Source organism: Mesoplodon densirostris, chromosome 6 (assembly GCF_025265405.1).
Source record: "Mesoplodon densirostris isolate mMesDen1 chromosome 6, mMesDen1 primary haplotype, whole genome shotgun sequence".
In the NCBI taxonomy this organism is placed as follows: domain Eukaryota; kingdom Metazoa; phylum Chordata; class Mammalia; order Artiodactyla; family Ziphiidae; genus Mesoplodon; species Mesoplodon densirostris.
Window position 1 is genome coordinate 8,703,844 of NC_082666.1, and position 23,246 is coordinate 8,727,089.

General features: G+C 43.0%; 1 protein-coding gene across 8 annotated transcripts in view; it reads right to left on the bottom strand.

Moving 5' to 3' along the window:
* RALGPS1 (Ral GEF with PH domain and SH3 binding motif 1) overlaps positions 1-23,246 on the bottom strand; it is a 288,495-nt gene that overhangs the window by 135,474 nt on the left and 129,775 nt on the right. For all 8 annotated transcript variants that reach the window (XM_060101203.1, XM_060101200.1, XM_060101207.1 and 5 more), the window contains one exon: positions 13,043-13,169. In XM_060101203.1, coding sequence (XP_059957186.1) covers positions 13,043-13,169 — 127 coding nt within the window. The remainder of the gene's footprint in view (positions 1-13,042; positions 13,170-23,246) is intronic.

Genomic DNA, 23,246 nt, shown 5'->3' on the forward strand with positions numbered 1-23,246 from the left:
AATCCGAAAGCCAGGGCAGTGCAGGGCTGTGCTGGGGACGCGGGGAGAGGAATTAAGGACAGACATTCAGGATGCAGACACAGGAAGCAGGGGCAGCTGAGCAGCTGGGTGCGAGGCCTGAAGGCCTGGCTGCCTAGCCCAGGCCCAGGGAGCACGGGCTTGAAGTAGGAAGCAGCTTCTTTGCCAAGAGCACAAAGAACTAGTGGGTAGAAAAATGTGTATCAAAACCAGAGGCCATCTTTCACCTGTCGTTTCATTATAAGAAACTGGTTGGTAATGGTTAGTGCTGGTGAGAGCAGAGAAGACAGGCAGGCTGGCATGTGTGGGTGGGAGTGGAACTGTAACCCAGGAAGTGGGCTCCCCAGCAGCAATGACCAAAAAGAAAGTCGCACGTCACCTGTGCCCAGCAATTCCACTTCTAGCTCTTGGTGTTTTCAGAAATACTCTGGCAGGTGAGTAAAGATACAAGTAAAAAGGTGTTCTCCACTGCACCACCCGGCCAAGGGAAAAAGTAGAAACAACCTAAGCATTTATCAATAGGGGCTAAACAAATCAACGTACATCCAGGCCCCGTCCAACAAGGCGCCACGTGGCCACGGGTGCCATGGAGCCACTTGGAAGAATGAAGGAGTTCTGTACCTGCTGCCACCGAACAGTACCCACCACACTTCGGGTGGAACAAAAAGTAAGGTGCAAAACAAACTGTCTACCCAAAGGTTCCCATTTTGGTTAAAAAGCACGAGACTCTTCGCAGACCCCCATGTGCACAGATACTTCTCCGTGTGGATTCAAGTGCCTGGAAGGACACACCCCACCTGCCAACACTGGCTGCCTCTGCGAAGTAGGAGGGGAGGAAGGGGATTTTCACTTTCTACTTTATAGACTTTCTAGTGTGAGTTTTACAACAAACAATGTGCTACTTTTGTCATTTTAAGAGTTTTTAAAAGATGAATGGGAGTTGAATGGCACTGCTGGGCACAGCCTTTCTGGCCGCAGGAAGCAGAGATCTTGCCCGCCCCCCCTTGAACAGGCACTCCTGGGCCCCTAAAGCCCTGGATGACTTACACTCTAGGCCTTTCTGAGGGTAACTTCCTGGGACCTTTCAGGCTCTAATCAGCTTGTCCCCAGGCACCTTCCTTCCTCACAGAGCTTCCAGAATGCATCGCCTCTCCATGTGGCAACCGCCCCCTCTGCCCTAGAGGATTTCCTTCCCTCAAAATTAGCTTCTAATTTTGGGACCCAGCACTTCCTGCTGCCCCAGAGATCAATCTGACAGTCTTTTTTTTTTTAATTAAGGAGGTTTTTTAATGATAAATATTTTACAGCAAATAATTACTCCATACAGAGTATTATCTGGAGTTCATTACATGGAATACTTTATTTGCTCTTCACAGCTACCCCATGAGGTAGATCCTGTGATTATTCCCATTTTAAAGATAATGAAGTAACATTTCCAAGAGGACTCAGCTCATTAGCAGCGGAGTCAGGATCTGAAAGAACGCAGTTTGCCTCCAGGGCTCTTGCTCTCAACTACTCTGATATTGTCTCTGAGAAGTAAACAGAAAATAACACACATCTGAGGAATCTTGTCATCGATGGTTTGTCCTGGATTTATGGGTTCATAGAGTCCTCTCCGTAAACAGTCAAGGGCAGGTAGGAAGTAATTCCTCCCTTTTGGCCCCTAGATTAGTCCCTTGTTCTAGACATCAGCTCAGCACACATTGCCAGGGGTACATACCTCCAACTCTACCAGTAAAAGCCCAGGCCCTAGAGACTGAAGACCAGAGAGGGAGAGAAAAGGAGTCCTTTCCTCCCTACAGTCTCCTGTCTTGAGTCTGGAGTTTAGCCTGAGGCATCTGCTCTGTCTGGAGATTGTCAACAACACTTATGTCCTTTTTCTAGGTTGGCCCTACCTCCACAAGGGAGCAGGTCACAGCTCTGGATTTCCATCAATAAAGCAAACCCAAAATAGATACAGGAATTGGACACCTGTCCCACCATTGCATAGGTTGCTATGTGGGGCGGTTGGGAATCTCCTGATTTGTCTAGGTAGAACTCACCTCTGTCTGCCTGTCTGTCTCTCTCTCTCTAGCCCCAGCTGTAACCTGCTCCTGATTCCATCATGGTGCCTGCTGTAGTCTCCTGCAGCAAGTGTGTAGGCACCTTGAGGACAGTGATTTGCCCTCTGCTTCTTTGGCACCTCTTATTTTCCCATGGTGGGTTCATATAAAATATGTGTGCAATGGATGAATGAGTGAATGAGTAAACTTAATGCATTTCAATACTATTTTTAACATCCAGAATCTGACAGTCTTTTGTGTGTTGAGTTTTACAGCTGATTTTGTTCCAGTATAGGTGGGGCAACAAAGTAACAAATGTGGGGTAGTGATAAAGTTGGTGCAATGCACTAGTTATCCATTGCTGTGTGACAACTTACCTCCAAATTTAGCAACTCACAACAATAAACATTTGCCATCTTGCAGTTCCGTGGGTCAGAAGTTTGGGTATGTTTTAGCTGGGCGCCCCTGGCTTAAGGTGTCTCATGAGACGACAGTCATGGAGAGGCTGTGGCCTCCTTTGAAGGCTCCTCTCAGGCAGAATCTGCTTCCAAGCTCACTCACGTGGCTATCGGCAGGCCTCACACCCTCGCCACACAGGCCTCGCCAGAGGACAGCCAAACACACGGCTGCTGGATTCCCCCAGGATGCGTGAGCCAAGAAAGAGTAAGACGACAGCAACACCCAACAGAGAAGCAGTCTTTTTATAATCGAATCCCAGAGTGACATCCCATTATTTCTGTCACGTAGGGTTTGTTAGAAGCAAGTCAGTATGTTCTGCCCGAGCTCCAGGGGAAGGGACTATACAAGGGATCGTCGGGGCCGTCTTAGAAGCTATCTACCACGTGAAATCTTTCAGATTCTCAGGGCCATTGTCCTAACTCTTTCCAAAAGAGACGTCCCAATGGCCCCACGTTATTTCTGTGGCTGGAGAAACTCTAGCCTTTCCTCCATCCCTAATCCTTCTCTTCTTTAGGGCTAGCTGACCCTGGGAAGGCCCTCCTTCTCCCACCTTGAGCCCCTGTACCACACAGGAGGGCCCTGGAGACATTCCTCTCTTCAGCCCACTGTCTGGTTTCTCCAGAGGGTAAAGGTCTGTTAGCAGGAACATATGGCATATTCTGAGGTTAGTGGTGGGGCTCTGGGGTCGCAGCACTAGAATGTGGCATTAGTAAGTGGTGAAACTTTTAACAAGTCTTATTTAGCTTCTGCAACTGTGACATAAGTTAAAAATAGTGCCTTCCTCCGAGGAAGGAGTGTTGGGAGGATTAAATGAGATCATGAGTGTAAAGCACTCGGTGCGGGGCCTGTTGTGTGGCGGAAGAAGTAAATGTGAGCGCTGGTCATTTTTATTATTGTCAGCTTCTATTTAGAAGTCCAAAGACTAAAGGTCAAAGAGGAGCAGTTGTCTGATGACTCCACAGATTCCTGCTATGGAAACACACCTTCACTTGCACAAAATGGGCTCGTGCTCTCACCTCCTTTCCGGGGTTCAGACAAAACTGCTCGACCCACAGAAAGGCTGACTGCAGGTCCTCCCTGTGCCCCACAAGGGACAAATGTGACCAGCTGCTCAGCACTGGGCAGCAAAGCCTGAAGGAAAGAAACCTCTCCCCCAGCGTGTTTTCCTCCCATGCTGCTTCTCTCCATGGAGACAGATGTTAAACGGAGGATGCATAAGTTAAGGCAGGGTGGAACCCCAGCCATGAGCATGAGGTCTTGAGTTAAACTTGGTGTCTGCCTGGCGTACGACGCTGGTTAAGTCATAAGTGAAATAGTAGGGTTTTTTCATTCGCAAAATGGGGATTTTAATAACATCCACTGGCTTTTTGTGAAAATTGAGCAAGACTGTGAAGTCCCAGAGAAATGTGGATTTTAAGGTAACAAATCCTGAGATTGCAAAAGTAAAGGCAAAATTCTCTCTGGAAGGGAGAGATTTAAAACCATATGCAGCTGATGACTCGAAAAAATAATGGAAAAGGTTTCCTTCATTTGGGATGGGTTGTGTCTTTGTGATTATTCTGTTGATTGAGAAGCATGTTTGAGATTGAGAAGCATGTTTGAGATGCGTCAGAAGGTAGCTTTTCCCTGCTTGCTGGGCCCCAGAGGGGGTTGGATGTCTCTATCTGGAGAAGGAGAAACTTGATCAAAGGCTCTCCTGGGCTGGTTGCGCCCTGTAGCACGTGGCCATCGGGCAAAGAGGAGAAAGGCATGGCTCTGGGCTCCAGAAGTAGGCATTCCAGAACGCAGGCTTAAGATTTTCTTTGTGGCACTGACATCCCCTTAGCCATCCCCGAGCTGTGCTTCCCTGGCTAAGGAAGGAGGAGCCTGGGGCTTCCCTGGTGGCACAGTGGTTAAGAATCCGCATGCCAATGCAGGAGACACGGGTTCGAGCCCTGGTCCGGGAAGACCCCACATGCCACAGAGCAATTAAGCCCACGCACCGCAACTACTGAGCCTGCACTCTAGAGCCTGCGAGCCACGACTACTGAAGCCGGCGTGCCACAACTACTGAAGCCCATGCGTCTAGAGCCTGTGGTCTGCAACAAGAGAAGCCACCACAACGAGAAGCCTGCGCAATGCAACGAAGATTAGCCCCCGCTAGCCGCAATTAGAGAAAGCCCACGGGCAGCAAAGAAGACCCAACACAGCCAAAAATAAAATAAATAAAATAAATTTATTTTTTTAAAAAAGGGGGGTACTTCCCTGGTGGTGCAGTGGCTAAGAATCCGCCTGCCAATGCAGGGGACATGGGTTTGAGCCCTGGTCCGGGAAGATCCCACATGCTGCGGAGCAACTAAGCCCGTGCGCCACAACTCCTGAGCCTGTGCTCTAGAGCCCGCGAGCCACGGCTACTGAACCTGCGCTCTAGAGCCCGCGAGCCACAACTACTGAGCCCGCGTGCCACGACTACTGAAACCCGCACGCCTAGAGCCCATGCTCCGCAACAAGAGAAGCCACCGACCACAATGAGAAGCCCGCGCACTGCAACGAAGAGTAGCCCCCGCTCGCTGCAACTAGAGAAAGCTCGTGTGCAGCAACGAAGACCCAACGCAGCCATAAATAAATAAATAAATAAATATATTAGGAAAAAAAGGAAGGAGGAGCCTGGCTCCACACAGGTCCAGCTGGAGAGACTGGGTAGGAAAGCAGGAGATGACTAGAGGGAGGGATCAGGGTTTGTGGCCAGGCAGCTGGCTGAGGCACCAGGAACGACCAGGATGGATCTGTGGAACAAATGAGTATTCCTTGGGGATTCTTGGGAACACGTGGGGTGGGGAACTGAAGGGAAAAAAGGCTGGATTTCCTGCATGTGGAATGGAATTTTTTCAGTTGGGAGTTAAAGGAAAGAATTAGTCTTAATGCTGGCAAACTTGGGGACAGGTGGATAACACTGTGGTAACCCTAACTTGGGAGCTATAGGACTTTGGTCCTGGGGTGGTACAGGCCCCCACCAAAGGGGCAACAGCCACTCTGATTCAGTTCTGGGAAGCAGAAGATCTGCCGGCATCCATCAGTTCAAGCCCTCCTGCCTTCGGGAGGGAGATCACGAGAGCACATGCCCGTGCCCTTTCATCTCTGCTCAGATGCGCACATCCTTCATTCTCAGAGCCCAGGCACGGGGAGATGCAGGAGTCTCCAATCCGGTATGAGGGACATGCTCACTGATAACTGTTTTAGGTCTTTCCAAGGCTTTGCTCTAAAATGAACTGTTTTCAAAAGGGCTTCCCCTTCCCCTCCCCCACCCCCCCACCCCCAGCAGTTTCTGAAATACAGTGATGCACCACAGGCTTCTGTGTGGTCCCCTGCCTGGTTTTCCCTCCTCCAGCCTGACCTCCCCCAAGCCGGGCACCTGCTGTCGGCCAGGAGACCCATGTTCAAGGCAAACCCAAGCCAACCACGCCCTTGCTCAAAACCCTCCTGGTCCCCTACTGCTCATGGAGGCCGGAGCCTGAGCCCCCCACTCCCAGTGTCCAGGCCCTAAGCAACCTCACCCCTCCCTCCCACTCCAGCTGCTTCTCACGACACCCTCCCCCTGATTCTCTACTCTCCAGGCAGTTTTCCCAGCAAACATGTTTTTCCCCACTTCAGGGCTCTTGCACAAGCTGCTGTCTTTGTCTGGGATGCTCACATGCCACCCTTTCATCCAGTTTATTCATCGTTTAGGGCTTCCCTCCAGAAAACCCTTGCTGGTCCCCCAGCCTGGGATGGGTCCCCCTTTCTTCACTCCTTTGCCTTTCCCTCCACAGTGCTCAGCTCACTTTGGTTTCTAGTTCACTGCCAGTGATCAGATCTGGGCCGTGAGCGCCACCAGAGCAGAACTGAAGTCTCATGCCCGGGTGAGAACACACCCACCTTGCAGGGGGCCTGGCGCGTGAGGCCCTCAGGCTCAGAGTGTGAGCCCCTCACTCCCAGCTGTTCTGGGGGCTTTGGGGCATCAGCGTAAACGTTTCTTTTTGACCAATGACCACTTCTTTTCGAAAGTCCTTTTAGATATCCCACAGTTTAAGTCTTTTAATTTTATACTCAGAATTTGGAAACAACTTGCCTTTATTTTAAACTTCAGAGTCCATATTTGAAAATAATACCTTGCTTTTTAAAAATGGGAGGATTTGGCTGTTTGAAGGAATAGCTTAGCTTCTAGAAATTTACTTCACATATTAGAAGCCTGGGTAAATTTACCAGGAATCTAAATGTTCTCTAACTATTCAGAACTGTCAGAATGCCTAGTTTTTGTTCCTTGAGAGATCACAATTTTCCACACTGCCTATAGTTACTTTTAGAATCAGGCTCTAAACCTTTTAAAATCTATTACATTCGTAATTTTATTTAGCTATTTCCTGGAGGGAACTATAGGTTCTGAAAACCAAACACCCTCTAAATCAATAAAGCTACTTGGAAATAAATGCTGTAGCCACGCTTCACAGCTCATTGCCTGCTTTTGTTATCACTTTGACCTGAACTGGGTATTTACAAGGAGTAACTATCAGATAAAATTAAGCTGCAAATAACTGACCTGACTATTTCCCACCACTATTTTTGCACTTTGAAATAAATGGGAATAAACTTTTTGAGACAAAGAGAGTCTTATTTTTGAAATGTAGTAAGTTTTTCCCTCAGTGTTTTTTAAATTATGCTTCACAAGAAACAGTGCACCGAAGTGCAGCCAACTGGCTCTAAAATTTGCATTGGAAGGAGTTGGAATACACACCCACATGGTTAATAATGTGCCAGTAGTACATGAGGGTATCTTTACATGGAGTAAGAGACACATGTGTGAATAGTCCCAGGAAACCAGTTAGTGTAGAACCTTCCACAGAGGTTTAAAAGAATCGTTACAAAAGTAAAACCTATACTTGCTATTAGAGGCAAATAACCACTGAAGCAGCGCTCAAAGTCTCAAGCAGGAACTAAACGAACGAAGCAGCTGGAAATATCAAGGACTGACCTCAAGTCCCTCCCAGAGGATAACTCCCTCTCCCCCAAGGAAAACACCTACGGTGAGGATGTTGCCAGGGGAAAAAGAAATGGTTTCAGACATTTTTTCCTATATTGTACTTTCCAGGAATTATGTAACTCTTCCTCTTTTGATAAACAAATCCATCTCCAGGACAAGTTGGGTTTTCAAGAGGAATCCAGTACTAAAACCACAACCTGGATTTGGACAGGGTCTGTCCATGGCAATCAGAGGTGCAGGGAGGCCTTAGCTGCCCTCAGGATGGATGGCCCCGCTGAGCCTCAGAATGGGATCTTTCTTCATTCTTTTTAATGAAACCCTGCCCTCCCCCCGCCATGGTAAACCCTCACACACTGTCCTGAGGACAGAGAGCACACTGGAGTCACCTCCTGTTCTTTCAGTCTGACTTGTACACTGCAGGAGTCATTCTGATGCAAGGATGAGAAATGCAGTCCGATTGGCTCAAGGGGGGAGGGAAATCCTCGTAGTGGGGAAGGAATAGGAGCAGGCAGTGGAGCTAGGCTCACTTAGGGACAAGGAGGGTCTTACAGGAGAACAGAGGCCCGCACGGAGTCTCTTGGGAAGTACCTGCCAGGAAGAGGCAGCTGAGATGAGGTGATCAAGGACAAGGAGGGGGCATCTGTCCAAAAACTCAGCGTCAAGGGGCCCTGGCATGGACTACATGTCCGCTGCAAGTGTGGACCTACCTGGCAGCCTGATGAGAGCCATCATGGTCACGCACGAGGGGCATCTGGCCAGAGGCCTGAATAGGGGACTCCTCCGAAGGGGAGGGGTCTGGGAGCATACGTTTGGTCTGATGAGAAGGGACACAGGTCAGCAAGGGGAGATGGTATTCGTTGAGTCAGCCCTTGGCTGAGGCCCACCGACCAATCTCTCAGAAGCCCAACACAGCACTGGTTTGTGGTCCAAGAACAGAGTGTCACAAGAAAGAGCCAAGACAATTCATCCCACTTCACATAGTGCCCGATGGAGGCCAACCACAAGTCATAAATGGCAGAGGACATACAGGTGGCAACTGAAAGGGAGGAGTAGGAAAATAATGACCTGAACAGTGGAGGCAGGGTGTCAGGAGAGGGCAGTGTTAAGATCTTAGGGCTTAGGGCTTCCCTGGTGGCGCAGTGGTTGAGAATCTGCCTGCCAATGCAGGGGACACGGGTTCGAGCCCTGGTCTGGGAAGATCCCACATGCCGCGGAGCAACTAGGCCCGTGAGCCACAACTACTGAGCCTGCGCGTCTGGAGCCTGTGCTCCGCAACAAGAGAGGCCCGTGCACTGCGATGAAGAGTGGCCCCCGCTTGCCGCAACTAGAGAAAGCCCTCGCACAGAAATGAAGACCCAACACAGCCAAAAAAAAAAAAAAAAAAATTAATAAAAAAACGAGCTTAGGGCTTATAGCCACACCACTGGGCCAAGGCCTGGCTCTGCCACTCTCCAGTTATGTGACCCTCTCAGCACCTCCTTATTCACTGGGCCATTTTGTGAGCATTCATTGAGATGGTGCATTAAAATACCTAGCAAGGTACTGGGCACAGAGAAAGGAGACAATCAACAGCAGCTCTTGTGATCATTTTATGAGAGAGAAGAGGCCATCCTTAACGATCCTGGAGCACCTCTGCTAGTTGAACCAGTGGGCTGCACCCTAATGCCATCGACCCATCCTCCGACTGATTAGCCTCAGGCAAGGTGGGAATGGGCTTGGGAGCTGCGCACACCAACATGCCCTCCACCTGCAGATCTGAGTGGAAAGGCACTGTAGTTTACAGCAAGTGGTAAGACGAGAACAAGGAAAGGATAAGGAAGCGTGAAAAAAGAATGATAATTCAATAACATGGCTTAAGTCTAAACAAATGGGAAAGACTTTTACTCCCCTACTGAAAGGCAAGATCCCTCATATTGGGCCCAACTAAATACGGTTTTTAAGGACCACACTTAAGACAAAACAACTTAAAATATTAAAATGCAAAATATAGTCAAAGCTTTATAAAATGAATGCAAAGGAAAAATAAATCAGATTTCAAAGAATTAACACTAACGAAATAAAAGCAAATAATAAATGGAATCAAAATCGTTTTGTATGGAACACACTTCATAACGAATCTGCAACTGTTATAAACTTCTATATAGTCATTCATTGGTATCCATGTGGGATTGGCCCCAGGACCCCTGCAGATACCAAAATCCAGGGATGCTCAAGTCCCTTATGTAAAATGGCGTAGTATTTGCATATAACCTACACACACCCTCGCCTACACTTTAAATCATCTCTGGGTTACTTGTAATACCTAATACGATTAAATGCTATGTAAATAGTTGCCAGCACCTGGCAAGTTCAAGCTTTGCTTTTTGGAACTCTGTGGATTTTTTTTCCCGAATATTTTCGGTTGAGAGTTGGCTGAATCCATGAATGCAGAACCTAGGGATATGGAGGGCCAACTGTCTACTAAATAATGTAAGGCAGAAACTGTTAGAAATGCAAGGGGACTCTGAGACATATTTCTGTCCTTGATAGACCAGGTTGTCAAAAATGAAAACTTTGAATGTTGTCATTATAAGAGTAACTTGAGAGATTACATCTTTTCCAGCACCCATGAAATATTTACACCAACTGATGTTATATTAAACCACAAGATAAATATCAAACATTTTTAAAAACCTAGAAAGCATATGTGTCATATATTCTAAAACAATGTTAAAAAAAGTTAGAGAGAAGACCATTTTTAAAAACCAAAGCCCTTCATAGCTGGGTTATGCATAATAGTGAAAAAGTGAGCCAAAACAGTGTTATCCAAAAAGTGAAACAACTCACATATCCATCAGATGATGATAGATAAATAGAATGTGGTACATCCATTCAATGGAATATTATTTGGCCATAAGGAGGAATGAAATACTGATCAGGCTCTAACAGGAATGAACCTTGAAAACATGACGCTCAGGGAAAGAAGCCAGTCATAAAAGACCACACTGTACAATTCAATTCATATGAAATGTCCCAAATAAGCAAATCTATGAAGACAGAAAGTAGGTTAGCAGTTCATCTGGGGCTGAGGGTGAGGGGGTGGAACGCAGGTGGCGAGAAGGAAAAGGAGTGACTATGAATGGGTATGGGGTTTCTCGCTGGGGTGATTAAAAAGTTCTAAAATTGACTGCACTATGGTCGTACAACTTTGTGAATATACTAAAAACCATTGACTGTACACTTTAAATGGATGATACATGAATTATAACTCAATAAAGCCATAAAACCAAAACCAAAAACTAAAACATAAAACCAAAAACATAAAACATAAAACCCAAACCAAAAACTCAAGCTCTTGAAAATTAAAAAAAACAACAACACTACCTTAAATACACTTGGATAAAAGAAAAATTGAAACTATAATTACAGAACATTTAAAGATATCACTCAGTACACTATACATTAAAACATGTAGGATAGGGCTTCCCTGGTGGCGCAGTTGTTGAGAGTCCGCCTGCCGATGCAGGGGACACGGGTTCATGCCCCGGACCGGGAAGATCTCACATGCTGCGGAGCGGCTGGGCCCGTGAGCCATGGCCACTGAGCCTGCGCGTCTGGAGACTGTGCTCCGCAACGGGAGAGTCCACAGCAGTGAGAGGCCCGCATACCGCAAAGAAACCCCCAAAAAACAAAAAAAACCATGTAGGATACAACCAAAGCAGCAATTAGATGGAAATATATACCCTTAACTGTTTTCCAAGTGAAAGTAGAAAGAATAATATATATACAAATAAGCCAATAATCTGTTTACAATAACAAAACAACTTAAGGAAAGCAGAAGAAATGAATTATAAAAGACAAAAGCGTAAATTCCATATTTCATCAAATTTAGGATGTCATCTATTATAAATTTAGGATGCACCATAATTTCATGTATCACTAAGAAAAACTGCTGCCAATTAAACAATGTCACAATGCTTTGTTAGCATCAATTGAAAGATGCATCCCAATTTGAGAGATTTAAAAATGTGGAGAAAAAAAGCACATCCTAGACTAATGGAATATAGTAAATGAGAAAGCAGGAAGACAATGTGACTGATAAACAAATATGAAGTCTAATTCTTTGGAAAGACCAACAGACATACCTCTGGCAAAGCAAATTAAAAAAAGAAAGAGAAAACAAAAATGCAGACAATTAGGAATGCAAAGCAAATATAACCATACATACGCAGGAGGTTAAAATTTATAAGTGATTATATAAAACCCTATGTTCAAAAAAATTAAGTGAGGAAAAACTTTATGCTAATAATTTCAAAAACTTGGGTCAAATGGACAATTTTCTACTAACATTAAGTTTTCCAAATTAGCTTTAAAAGAATTAGAAAATTAAATACACAATGCTCATAGAGGACAGTTAAAAGTTGTCAAAAATGTATCTCAAAAAACTTACACTAGATTTCTGAAAATACTAGGAGTCACTTCCATAAAACCTTAATTTTCCTTGTTCTTAATACTATTTTATATCATAAAGAGATAGAAAATTTTCATAAAATTACCGTAACTGTGAAAAACCAAACCAAAAGAAATATTTTTCACCCGTCAAACTGGCAAAGGGAAAAAAAAAGAAAGGAAAAGAAAAAAAAAGCACATGAAAATACACAGCATTTGTGCACATGGGGAAAATAGGCAATTTCTTCCCCTCCTAATGAAAATATAAGTTGTTACAACCTCTATGGAGAGTGTTTTGAAGTATACATGAAAAGGCACACAATTTTGCAAAAGTTTTGACCCACTAATCACACTTCCAGGAATTTATTACAAGGTAATAATCATAACTATATAGGTGATTTTTGCCACAGGGATGTCCACTGCAAAATTTTAATAGCAAAAATGTATAGACAAATGTCAATATTAGAGAGATTCCAGTTGGACAAATCCATGTGATGGGACTGAGTCATAGTATAGAAATGCAGGTAATAACATTAAATGTTCACAACAGAGTAAACATACAGATTTTATATGCATCCAAACGAATGAAAAGATATGAAGCAAAACAGTGATTATCTCTAGGTGGGATAGCAAATGATACTAATTTTCTTCTCTTCCGAGTTCCTTGCAATAAACATGTATTATTTTCGAATCACTAAAATCAATAATCATTATAATAATTCTGTTGGAACAAATCTTATATATTAATAATGTCCAGAGAATCAGAAGAGAGGGGTTTGGGCCTGAGTTCCCCCAGTTCAAGAAGATGTGGATAAACCAGTAAGAGTCCTGTGACCCTTCTGAGCTGCAGGCTGGGGAGGCTTGGGATTCACAGATAATTTGTATTTAGCAGCAGAATATCCCTTGTTTCAAGACCCTCATCAGGAAATTCCCATCTTCAGGAAGTATCAATAGCCTGTTCTAACCCAAGGAGCCAACCAATCACCTCTTTATCCATGGCCCATGCTGCTTCATGGAAATTTCTCAACTAGAAATTGTAAAAACATCTTATCTGGCAGTCAGCAGGTTTAAAAAATAATAATCCAATTCAGACTCCTACCTAGATAGGGAATACTGGGAACCATCTTCAGGCTTCGGATATATTCCCGAGTCCGCTTGTAATTATCTTCTTTAGACATCAGGTAGTCCAATTTCTCAAAGGTGGTCTTGTCTTTTCGATTCAACAGCTGGAGTGAGAAAAAAACAGAGTATGAGAGAGAAGAGAAATAAACCGGAAGAAGCAAAAGAGAAAGGATAACTGTGGATGAAAACTAAAAGGAAACATCCTAAATGGCATGTCTATGATGTGCAGAATCCTGGGCACAACTAAGGATTTTAGGGTGCTGTTTCATGTAGAGATGGAGTGTTTCATAGCCTCGACTTTGTCATTTTTCAGAGTCTCACACTTGGAAGATACCCTCCAAAGCTACCTAGTCCCTCGTTCTAGATGATGCCAGAATCCCCTGCATAGCACCCACCTTCACGGCGCATAGACCCTACAACAGCAAGGAGCTCAGAGAGTAAAGCAAATTGCTCAAGGTCACCTAGAGCTATTTCACAGTCACATCAGGTCTCTCTCCCTGTGTCCACAGAGAGATTCTTGCTCTCTCCTCCACATCTCTGCCACTGCTGAAGGCCCTGGAAGATCTCACACGCTTCACCTGCATATGCTATACACATAGCCAGGCCATCTCTCCAATCTGGTCTATCTCTTCCAGATTCCCTGTGGTCTATGGCTGTGTCATATTTACACTGGGTACGGTGTTCTACTCAAAATAAGCCAAACTTCTTTTCCATATGCAGTCATCTAAGGGGTGATTTAGTTATGCAAATACAGGATGAGCAGGCACCCACAGCCCAGAGATTAGAGAAGTAAGAGCCTTCATGACTGAGATCTCTGGAATGTAAAGCTGGTCACCAGGGAAGGGATGGCTCAGTGTTCATAAGGAGGCTTCTTGGAAGAAAGAAATAGAAACTGAATCCTGGTTCTCCAGACTTGATGCTAAGGACTCATGCTGTGGTCATCCTGCATGTCCCAAGTCAAGGCCCAGTGCCAGGAAATGGCAATAAGTCTCCTTGAATAAAATGGCTTTGAGGAAAGGAGTCTAGGCTGAGAGCAGGCTTGAAAAAGAGGATCTGGGGAAGGATCAGCCAGAGACGGCTGGCTTTGGCACAGCATGTGACTTATGTTGCGAACCCCCAAGTTTAGCTTCCAGGGCCAGTGCCTCTGAGATTTGAGATCCATGGCGGAGCCCAGGAGTATAAATGGAGGTGTGGACCCTAGGCCAGGAGCATCCTTGGTCAAGTGTGGTGTTGAGACTCCATGGTCTGTGCAAGGACCGGGACCAGCAGCCCTGTCACATCAGTCAGACTGAGATAGGCCAGTGGTCAATAGCTCCATCATACAGCAGAGAGAAGTAGAACAGTGACTGTCCAGCATCAGGAGAAGCTGGCCTTTTGTACTGAAATAGCCCCTTTGGGTTCCTGGGACCCAGGTCTGCAAATTCCAAACTGAGGCCATGCCTGGTACACCAGCAAACTCAGGCTGCATCGGCTAATTCCTTGATCCTCAGCCTCTGCAGTCACAGAAGGTGCAGCCTCTGGAGTGCACAGGGGGTGCAGCCTAGCTGAGCAGTGACAGCTTAAGGACTTCAGAGAGGAGAGGCAAAAGAAAAAGCTGAAAGGAAGGTCCCAGTGTTGAAGAAGTTGGAGAGTAAATAGCAAGCTGTTTGTTGTTTTTTTTTTTTCCATTGAGAAATTCAGGACACATCAGGGTGGGGATGCTACACAGATGCTTGGGATGACGGCTGCTTAACTGGCTTGCTAATTTAAGGCTGTTATTCATCATATTAACAAATGGACAGGAAATCACACCATCTCCCATTTGCTGTTTGTAAAGCACCATAACATACAACGCATCTGACCTTTACAAACAAAGCCCAGGGGCGAAAATGGAGCCGGGGTTATTGCCACTATTTCAGGTTCATAATCACAAGGATTAAGTGACTTGTCAGAGTAACCTTGGGGAACTTGATTCAATAGAGGAGAAAAATGTATATTATAGCAACATGGTAAGTAAGTAAATAGAGACCAAGAACCCAGACAAACAACAAGTAAATTATGGGCGAGGGAAGCATCAAGGAAAGCTGTATAGAGAGAGGCATTTGAAATGAACATTTAAGGACAAGTAATTCACTAAATGAACTACTTATACCCAGATGAGAACCAGATACTCTAGTTGTGAATTGTCCCATTGTAAAGTTGAGCAGGCCCCTCACCCCCTTGGCTGGCAGGTCATCTCTTTATTAATGAAACCTAGAACCCCACCGAATCCTTTGGCAGTCACACATGTTCGTCCAGCAGTCAAACAAATCCCTATGTTATCCTCACACACACTGCAGCTGAGCCATACTGGTGCCCAGTGCTCCCTCCACTGGGCCTCTGGACCCAGCTGAGGGACTGCCCTTGTCCCCTGGCATGTTTGGCCTATCTGCCTAGCCTGTCAAGTGCCTCTATGCATGGCACCACAGAGCTGATCAGCAGGACATCTGTGTCCTGACATAGACATGACCAGGCCAACATGATTCGAGCCCTGGAGGATATCCCTAAAAATCACCCTGCAGATTGACCTCAAACCAACAACTGGGGTTCTTTGGTGGAGTCAGACCACCAAAGGCAGCCACATTTGCACGCTTCCTAAATTTAAAACCAGGCTCCTCCAGGCCACACCTCTTTCTGTTAACCTTTTCTCTACACACATACTTCCTACCCCCCCTCCATCCCTGCCCACACACACTCACACACACGTTCAGAAGGGCCGGGACTGGTTGACTACACTCATCTGCTCCATTCTGTGCCCACAAGCGAGGTCCAGGATGGCATCAGATTCCTCAAAAGGAATGCACAGGATGCTAGAAGACATGAAAAAAGCTCAGAACATCTATCTCCCATGCAAGCATTTGAACACTACTTGAGAACTTCCCCCAGCAAAATGAAAAGAATAAACCAAGTCCAGGAAGATATGGGATCTAGGAAACAGTGGACCCAGTCCATCAGTAGTAAAGGGAGATGACAGATGAACAGCAAGACTCAAGAATGACTGGTCTACATCTATCAAGCCCAGAAGAGATGTCTCCAGAGAAAGAGAAGTCTTGATAGAAAACCTGACAGAACAGCACGTTTGTGGGGGGGATGGATATATTTATTATGTATAATAAAAATAAAATTAAATTAAATAAAGATTTTATATACAATATATAAAACTCTGATAAGATATTATATAATATTATATATGTTTATGTGTATATTTACATATACATATAAAATATCTGGTAGATAAGTGGTAGCTAGAGTAAGAATTTTTCCTTAAAAGAGATTTAGAGGGACTTCCCCAGTAGCGCAGTGGTTAAGAATACGCCTGCCAATGCAAGGGACACGGGTTCAAACCCTGGTCTGGGAAGATCCCACATGCCGCAGAGCAACTAAGACCGTGCGCCACAACTACTGAGCCTGTGCTCTAGAGCCCGCGAGCCACAACTACTGAAGCCCACGTGCCTAGAGCCCATGCTCTGCAACAAGACAAGCCACTGCAGTGAGAAGCCAGCGCACCGCAACGAAGAGGAGACCCCACTCTCTGCAACTAGAGAAAGCCCACATGCAGCAATGGAGACCCAATGCAGCCAAAAATAAGTAAATTAATTTTAAAAAAAAAGAGAGATTTAGAAATGCCGGGGAAACAAAAGAGTATTCCAGAAAAGACATGGTATTCGTAGTTAACTACTTGACTATACAGAGAACCATAGTTGCACATTCCTAATAATTAAAACATGAATACTCATTTAGTGAAAGGGATTTAACCATAGTAACATGAGTGTTTTTGAAGAATGAGGAAAGGTGGTTCAGGAAAACTAAACCAACATCCATCATACAAAGAAGTCACCACATACTGTCTAAAGTGAGTGGATCAAGAAATTATAGCAAAAACTCATTGATGGAAACGTGGCAGAAATGACCAGAAGAAACCACTAAATAACTCTGAGTGTCTGCCTCTGGGGGAACGAATGGGGTATGGAGAGACAGAGCGATGAGTGTTAGTGGTTTCACTGAGACTTTCAGTACTTAGTGATGTTTAAAATCATGTGCATGTATTATGCTGAGAAAATTCTTTTAAGATTTAATTTTTTAAATATAGGATTTGTTTATTCAAAATATAACAGCATTTACTTGTACATGTTTTAAACTTTTATTACAAGGAGAGCCATAAACTGAAAACCTCATGTGAATTGAGGGTCCTTTAGATTTTAGAGTTTACAGGAAGCCTCAGGAAGAAACCATCAGAACTACATGCAAGAAAACAAATTATCTGCCTACCTAAGTCAAACAGATACTAAAAGCATTCATGTTCAGGAAAAGAGGTAAGGAAATAAGATTAAGGAAAAGTTCACTAAATACAACAGGCAACTTCACTTCTAGTAAAGTTTAGAAGTATTGGGCCACCCTGAGATTTCCCTTCCATGATATTTATTACGATTGTGATGATCTGTAGGATTATATCTGTGGTCCCTCAGCAAATGAAGACTCCCATGAAGGCGGTGACCATGCTGGTTGTATTCACTCCACTATTCCCTGCAACTGGTATGGTTCCTGACACAGAGAAAACACTGCCTAAAGATCTGCTGAACAAAAAGATAAGAAAACTCACAATGACAATTTAAAAATTCAACTCCTTGGAAATTTTTGAACAATCCAATAATTCTTGGGTAAAGAAGAAATAAAAGCCAAGGTAATGGACTATTTACAAACCATAAACATACAGAACGTACAGATCACTATACGTTAAACTATGTGATGAGGCCAAAACTGTACTGAGAGGAAAAACGCATGGTTTTTAACTCTTATATAATTAAACAATAAGAATATAAATGAACTTAACATTCAACTCAAGAAACTAGGAAAACTGGGGTGGGGGAGGAGTAGGAGAAATTGATTAATAGATAAAATTAGGAATTATGTTTAAAAAAATATATATATAACTAAACACAAAACCTATAGACATGATAACTAAACCCAATAACTAAATTTTATAAAAATCACAATAAAACAGGTAAAAATCTCTATTAAGTAAGGCAAAATGCAAAAATATACATTAGGATTGAGAAAGGGGCAAAACCACATATGCAAAGTGAACTAAAATTACAAGGTAAAAATAAAAGCCTTGAATATTGATTTTAAATAATTTTCATGGTGGCAAGTATCAGCTGCAAGGGATAAATGGAACTCAAACCACAGGGTCAAATGTCACGAAGATCACAAATCTTGGTCAAATACCTGAAGAAGCAGGTTGCTCTTGGAAATTTCCCTTATCATGCTCTGAGAGCCTGTTTGTGGCACTCATACTTGACTAATGATGAAAAATTCCCTTCTTCTGGTAAATAGTTCAAAACAGGAAGCTGTCTCCATAGAAGAAAAAAATAAGGCCCTCCAAATCTACTTTATGAGGACGTTGGTATCTTGTTCCCTTGCCTTGAGAGAATAACATTTCTTGATACGTGGAAATGTTTTTCAACAAAATAACATTTCTTGATACGTGGAAACGCCGCTTTTCAATGAAGAACCTGTTGCTTCAAATATGTTAAAACTGGCTCAAAATTCTATTTTAATTCCAGTGTCTACTGTTGGTATGGAAAGAATTTTTAGTGCTGCGGATAATCTATGGACCAATGGATTCAACAGACTGAGTATGGAATGAAACTAGGGTGCTTCAAAAAAAGTAATTTTTACCTCTTTAGATACAAACTATTGGTTTCTGAAAAATAAACTACAAAGTCATATATCTAATGTAAAATATTAGATGCAATGGAGACTGTTATAAGTAACGTAAGAGAAAACTATGACTTTGAAATTTAGTAAGTCTCCTGGCTAGCTGTCCATATCTGTCTTTGACTAAGGCTATTTTAAACTCTGTACAGATAGATGTTAACCTGTAGAAAATGTAGTAATGCAAATAATTCCAGCCCATATAAAGGCATATGATGTCTCATGGAATCCCACTGATCATCACCCTGGGAAAACGGACTAATTTTCTATCCATTTTAAAGATTCTGTCAGCCTTCTTTACCTGCCCATAAAAGTGCAGTGGTCTCAGTTCTCTTGGAATACAGCTGTAATATTTTACTGGTTCTCATACTAATTAATGAGTTAAAAAAAATATTTGACAAGTATTCATTTATACTTGTATGAGTCATGATTTTATCTTTAAAAAATTATTAACAGTTTATATGCACATACATACATTCACATGCATACATACATACACAATGCATAATCTTGTAGGACAATTTTAATCATGTATTTCCAATAATTTTGCTAATTAAAAAAGAAAATCTGCCATGGCAACCCCAGGAGACATTCCTACAAAGCCCCAAGAGTAGGGCCAGGAGGATGTGATTGGTCCTTGAACGGAAGTTTGCCAAGGGCCCATCCTGGGTCCAGAGTTGGTCTGTGTGGGTGAGGAGCCAGGTCCCCAGTGTACACCCCAATTTGTTCAACCTGGTTGAGCCATGGGAAAGGCTGGCTAAGGCAAGGAAGGGTCAGAAACACTATGAGAGTGCTCTGGAAGGAGAGAACAAACTCCATTATGGGAAGGAGGAACCAGGAAGAGGTGGTCATAGAAACGAGTCCTGAAGGATTTCAACCAGCAGAAATGGGGCTGGAGAGGCTCCAGAAGCAAAACAATGCACAAGCAGTGGCCTGGAGGTAGGAACACACAGGGATGCTTAAGGGAGCAGCAGTTTGGCAGAAATGCAGGCAAGTGTTGCCTTGTACAAGGCTGGAAGGTGAAAGAGAGATGGAAACTCCCCATTTGGCAAAGTTTGTTTTTTTTTAAAATAGATGTTTATTGGAGTATACTTGCTTCACAACACTGTGTTAGTTTCTGTTGCGCACAAAGCAAATCAGCCATATGCATACACATGTCCCCATATCCTCTCCCTCTTGAGCCTCTCTTCCATCCTCCACAGCCCTCTAGGGCATCGCAAAGCACCCAGCCAATCTCCCTGCTACGCCGCTGCTTCCCACCAGCCAACTATTTTACATTCCGTAGTGTATATATGTCGATGCTACTCTCACTTCGCCCCAGCTTCTCCCTCCCACCCCATGTCCTCAAGTCCATTTTCTATGTCTACCTCTTTATTCCTACCTTGCAACTAGGTTCATCAGTATCTTTTTCTTTTTTTTTTTTTTTTTTTAGATTCCATATATATGCGTTTGCATACAGTATTTGTTTTTCTCTTTCTGACTTACTTCACTCTGTATGACAGATTCTAGGTCCATCCACCTCACTACAGATAACTCAATTTTGTTTCTTTTTATGGCTGAGTAATATTCCATTGTATATGTGCCACATCTTCTTTATCCATTCATCTGTCGACGGACACTTAGGTTGCTTCCATGTCCTGGCTATTGTAAACAGTGCTGCAGTGAACACTGGGGTGCATGTGTCTTTTTGATTTATGGTTTTCTCAGGGTATATGCCCAGGAGTGGGATTGCTGGGTCATACGGTAGTTCTATTTTTAGTTTTTTAAGGAGCCTCCATACTGTTTTCCATAGTGGTTGTATCAATTTACATTCCCACCAACAGTGCAGGAGGGTTCCCTTTCACCACACCCTTTCTAGCATTTATTGTTTCTAGATTTTTTGATAATGGCCATTCTAACTGGGGTGAGGTGATACCTCATTGTAGTTTTGACTTGCATTTCTCTAACAATTAGTGATGTTGAGCATCTTTTCATGTGCCTCTTGGCCATCTGTATGTCTTCCTTGGTGAAATGTCTGTTTAGGTCTTCCGCCCATTTTTTAACTGGATTGTTTGGTTTTTTTGATATTGAGCTCCATGAGCTGTTTGTATATTTTGGAGATTAATCCTTTGTTGTTTCATTGGCAAATATTTTCTCCCATTCTGAGGGTTGTCTTTTTATCTTGTTTATGGTATCCTTTGCTGTGAAAAAGCTTTTAAGTTTAATTAAGTCCCATTTGTTTATTTCTGTTTTTATTTCCTTTACTCTAGGAGGTGGCTCAAAAAAATCTTGCTCTGGTTTATGTCAAAGAGTGTTTTTCCTATGTTTTCCTCTAAGAGTTTTATAGTGTCTGGTGTTACATTTATGTCTTTAATCCATTTGGAGTTTATTTTTGTGTATGGTGTTAGGGAGTGTTCTAATTTCATTCTTTTACATGTAGCTGTCCAGTTTCCCCAGCACCACTTATTGAAGAGGCTGTCTTTTCTCCATTGTATGTCCTTGCCTCCTTTGTCGTAAATTAGGTACCCATATGTGTGTGGGTTTATCTCTGGGCATTCTACCTTGTACCATTGATCTATATTTCTGTTTTTGTTCCAGTACCACCATATCGTCTTGATTCCTGTAGCTTTGTGGTACAGTTTGAAGTCAGGGAGCCTGATTCCTCCAGGTCCGTTTTTCCTTCTCAGGATTGCTTTGGCTATTTGGGGTCTTTTGTGTTTCCATATGAATTGTAAAATTTTTTGTTCTAATTCTGTGAAGAATGCCATTGGTAGTTTGATAGGGATTGCACTGAATCTGTAGATTGCTTTGGGTAGTATAGTCATTTTCACAATATTCATTCTTCCAATCCAAGAACATGGTATATTTCTCCATCTGTTTATGTCATCTTTGATTTCTTTCATCAGTGTCTTATAGTTTTCTGAGTACAAGTCTTTCACCTCCTTAGGCAGGTTTATTCCTAGGTATTTTATTCTTTTTTGTTGCAGTGGTAAATGGGAGTGTCTCCTTAATTTCTCTTTCTGATTTTTTGCTGTTGGTGTATAGGAATGCCAGAGATTTCTGTGCATTAATTTTGTATCCTGCAACCTTACCAAATTCACTGATTAGTTCTAGTAGTTTTCTGGTGGCATCTTTAGGATTTTCTATGTATAGTATCATGTCAACAGCAAACAGTGACAGTTTTACTTTTACTTTTCCAATTTGTATTCCTTTTACTTCTTTTTCTTCTCTGATTGCTGTGGCTAGGACTTCCAAAACTATGTTGAATAAGAGTGGCGAGATTGGACATCCTTGTCTTGTTCCTGATCTTAGTGGAAATGCTTTCAGTTTTTCACCACTGAGTACGATGATTGCTGTGGGTCTGTCATATATGGCCTTTATTATGTTGAGGTAGGTTCCCTCTGTGCCCATTTTCTGGAGAGTTTTTACCATAAACGGGTGTTGAATTTTGTCAAAAGCTTTTTCTGCATCTATTGAGATGATCATATGGTTTTTCTTCTTCAATTTGTCAATATGGTGTATCACATTGATTGATTTGCGTATATTGAAGAATCCTTGCATCCCTGGAATAAACCCCACTTGATCATGGTGTTGATCCTTTTAATGTGTTGTTGGATCCTGTTTGCTAGTATGTTGTTCAGGATTTTTGCATCTATATTTTTCAGGGATACTGGTCTGTAATTTTCTTTTTTTGTGATATCTTTTTCTGGTTTGGGTATCAGGGCGATGATGGCTTTGTAGAATGAATTTGGGAGTGTTTCTCCCTCTGCAATTTTTTGGAAAAGTTAGAGAAGGATGGGTGCTAGCTCTTCTCTAAATGTTTGATAGAATTTGTCTGTGAAGCCATCTGGTCCTGGACTTTTGATTGCTGGAAGATTTTTAATTATGGTTTCAATTTCATTACTTGTGATAAGTCTGTTTATATTTTCTAATTCTTCCCAGTTCAGTCTTGGAAAATTGTACCTTTCCAAGAATTTGTCCATTTCTTCGTGGTTGTCCATCTTATTGGCATATAGTTGTTTGTAGTAGTCTCTTATAATCCTTTGTATTTCCGCAGTGTCAGTTGTGATTTCTCCTTTTTCATTCCTAATTTTATTGATTTGCGTCTTCTCCCTTTTTTTCTTGATGAGTCTGGCTAAGGATTTATCAATTTGGTTTATCTTCTCAAAGAACCAGCTTTTAGTTTTATTGATCTTTGCTATTGTTTTTCTTCATTTCTATTTAATTTATTTCTGTTCTGATCTTTATGATTTCTTTCCTTCTACTGACTTTGAGTTTTCTTTGTTCTTCTTTCTCTAGTTGTTTTAAGTGTAGGTTTAGATTGTTTATTTGAGATTTTTCTTGTTTCTTGAGGTGAGATTGTATTGCTACAAACTTCCCTCTTAGAACTGCTCTTGCTGCATCCCATAGCTTTTAGGTCATCGTGTTTTCATTGTCATTTGTTTCTATGTACTTTTATATTTCTTCTT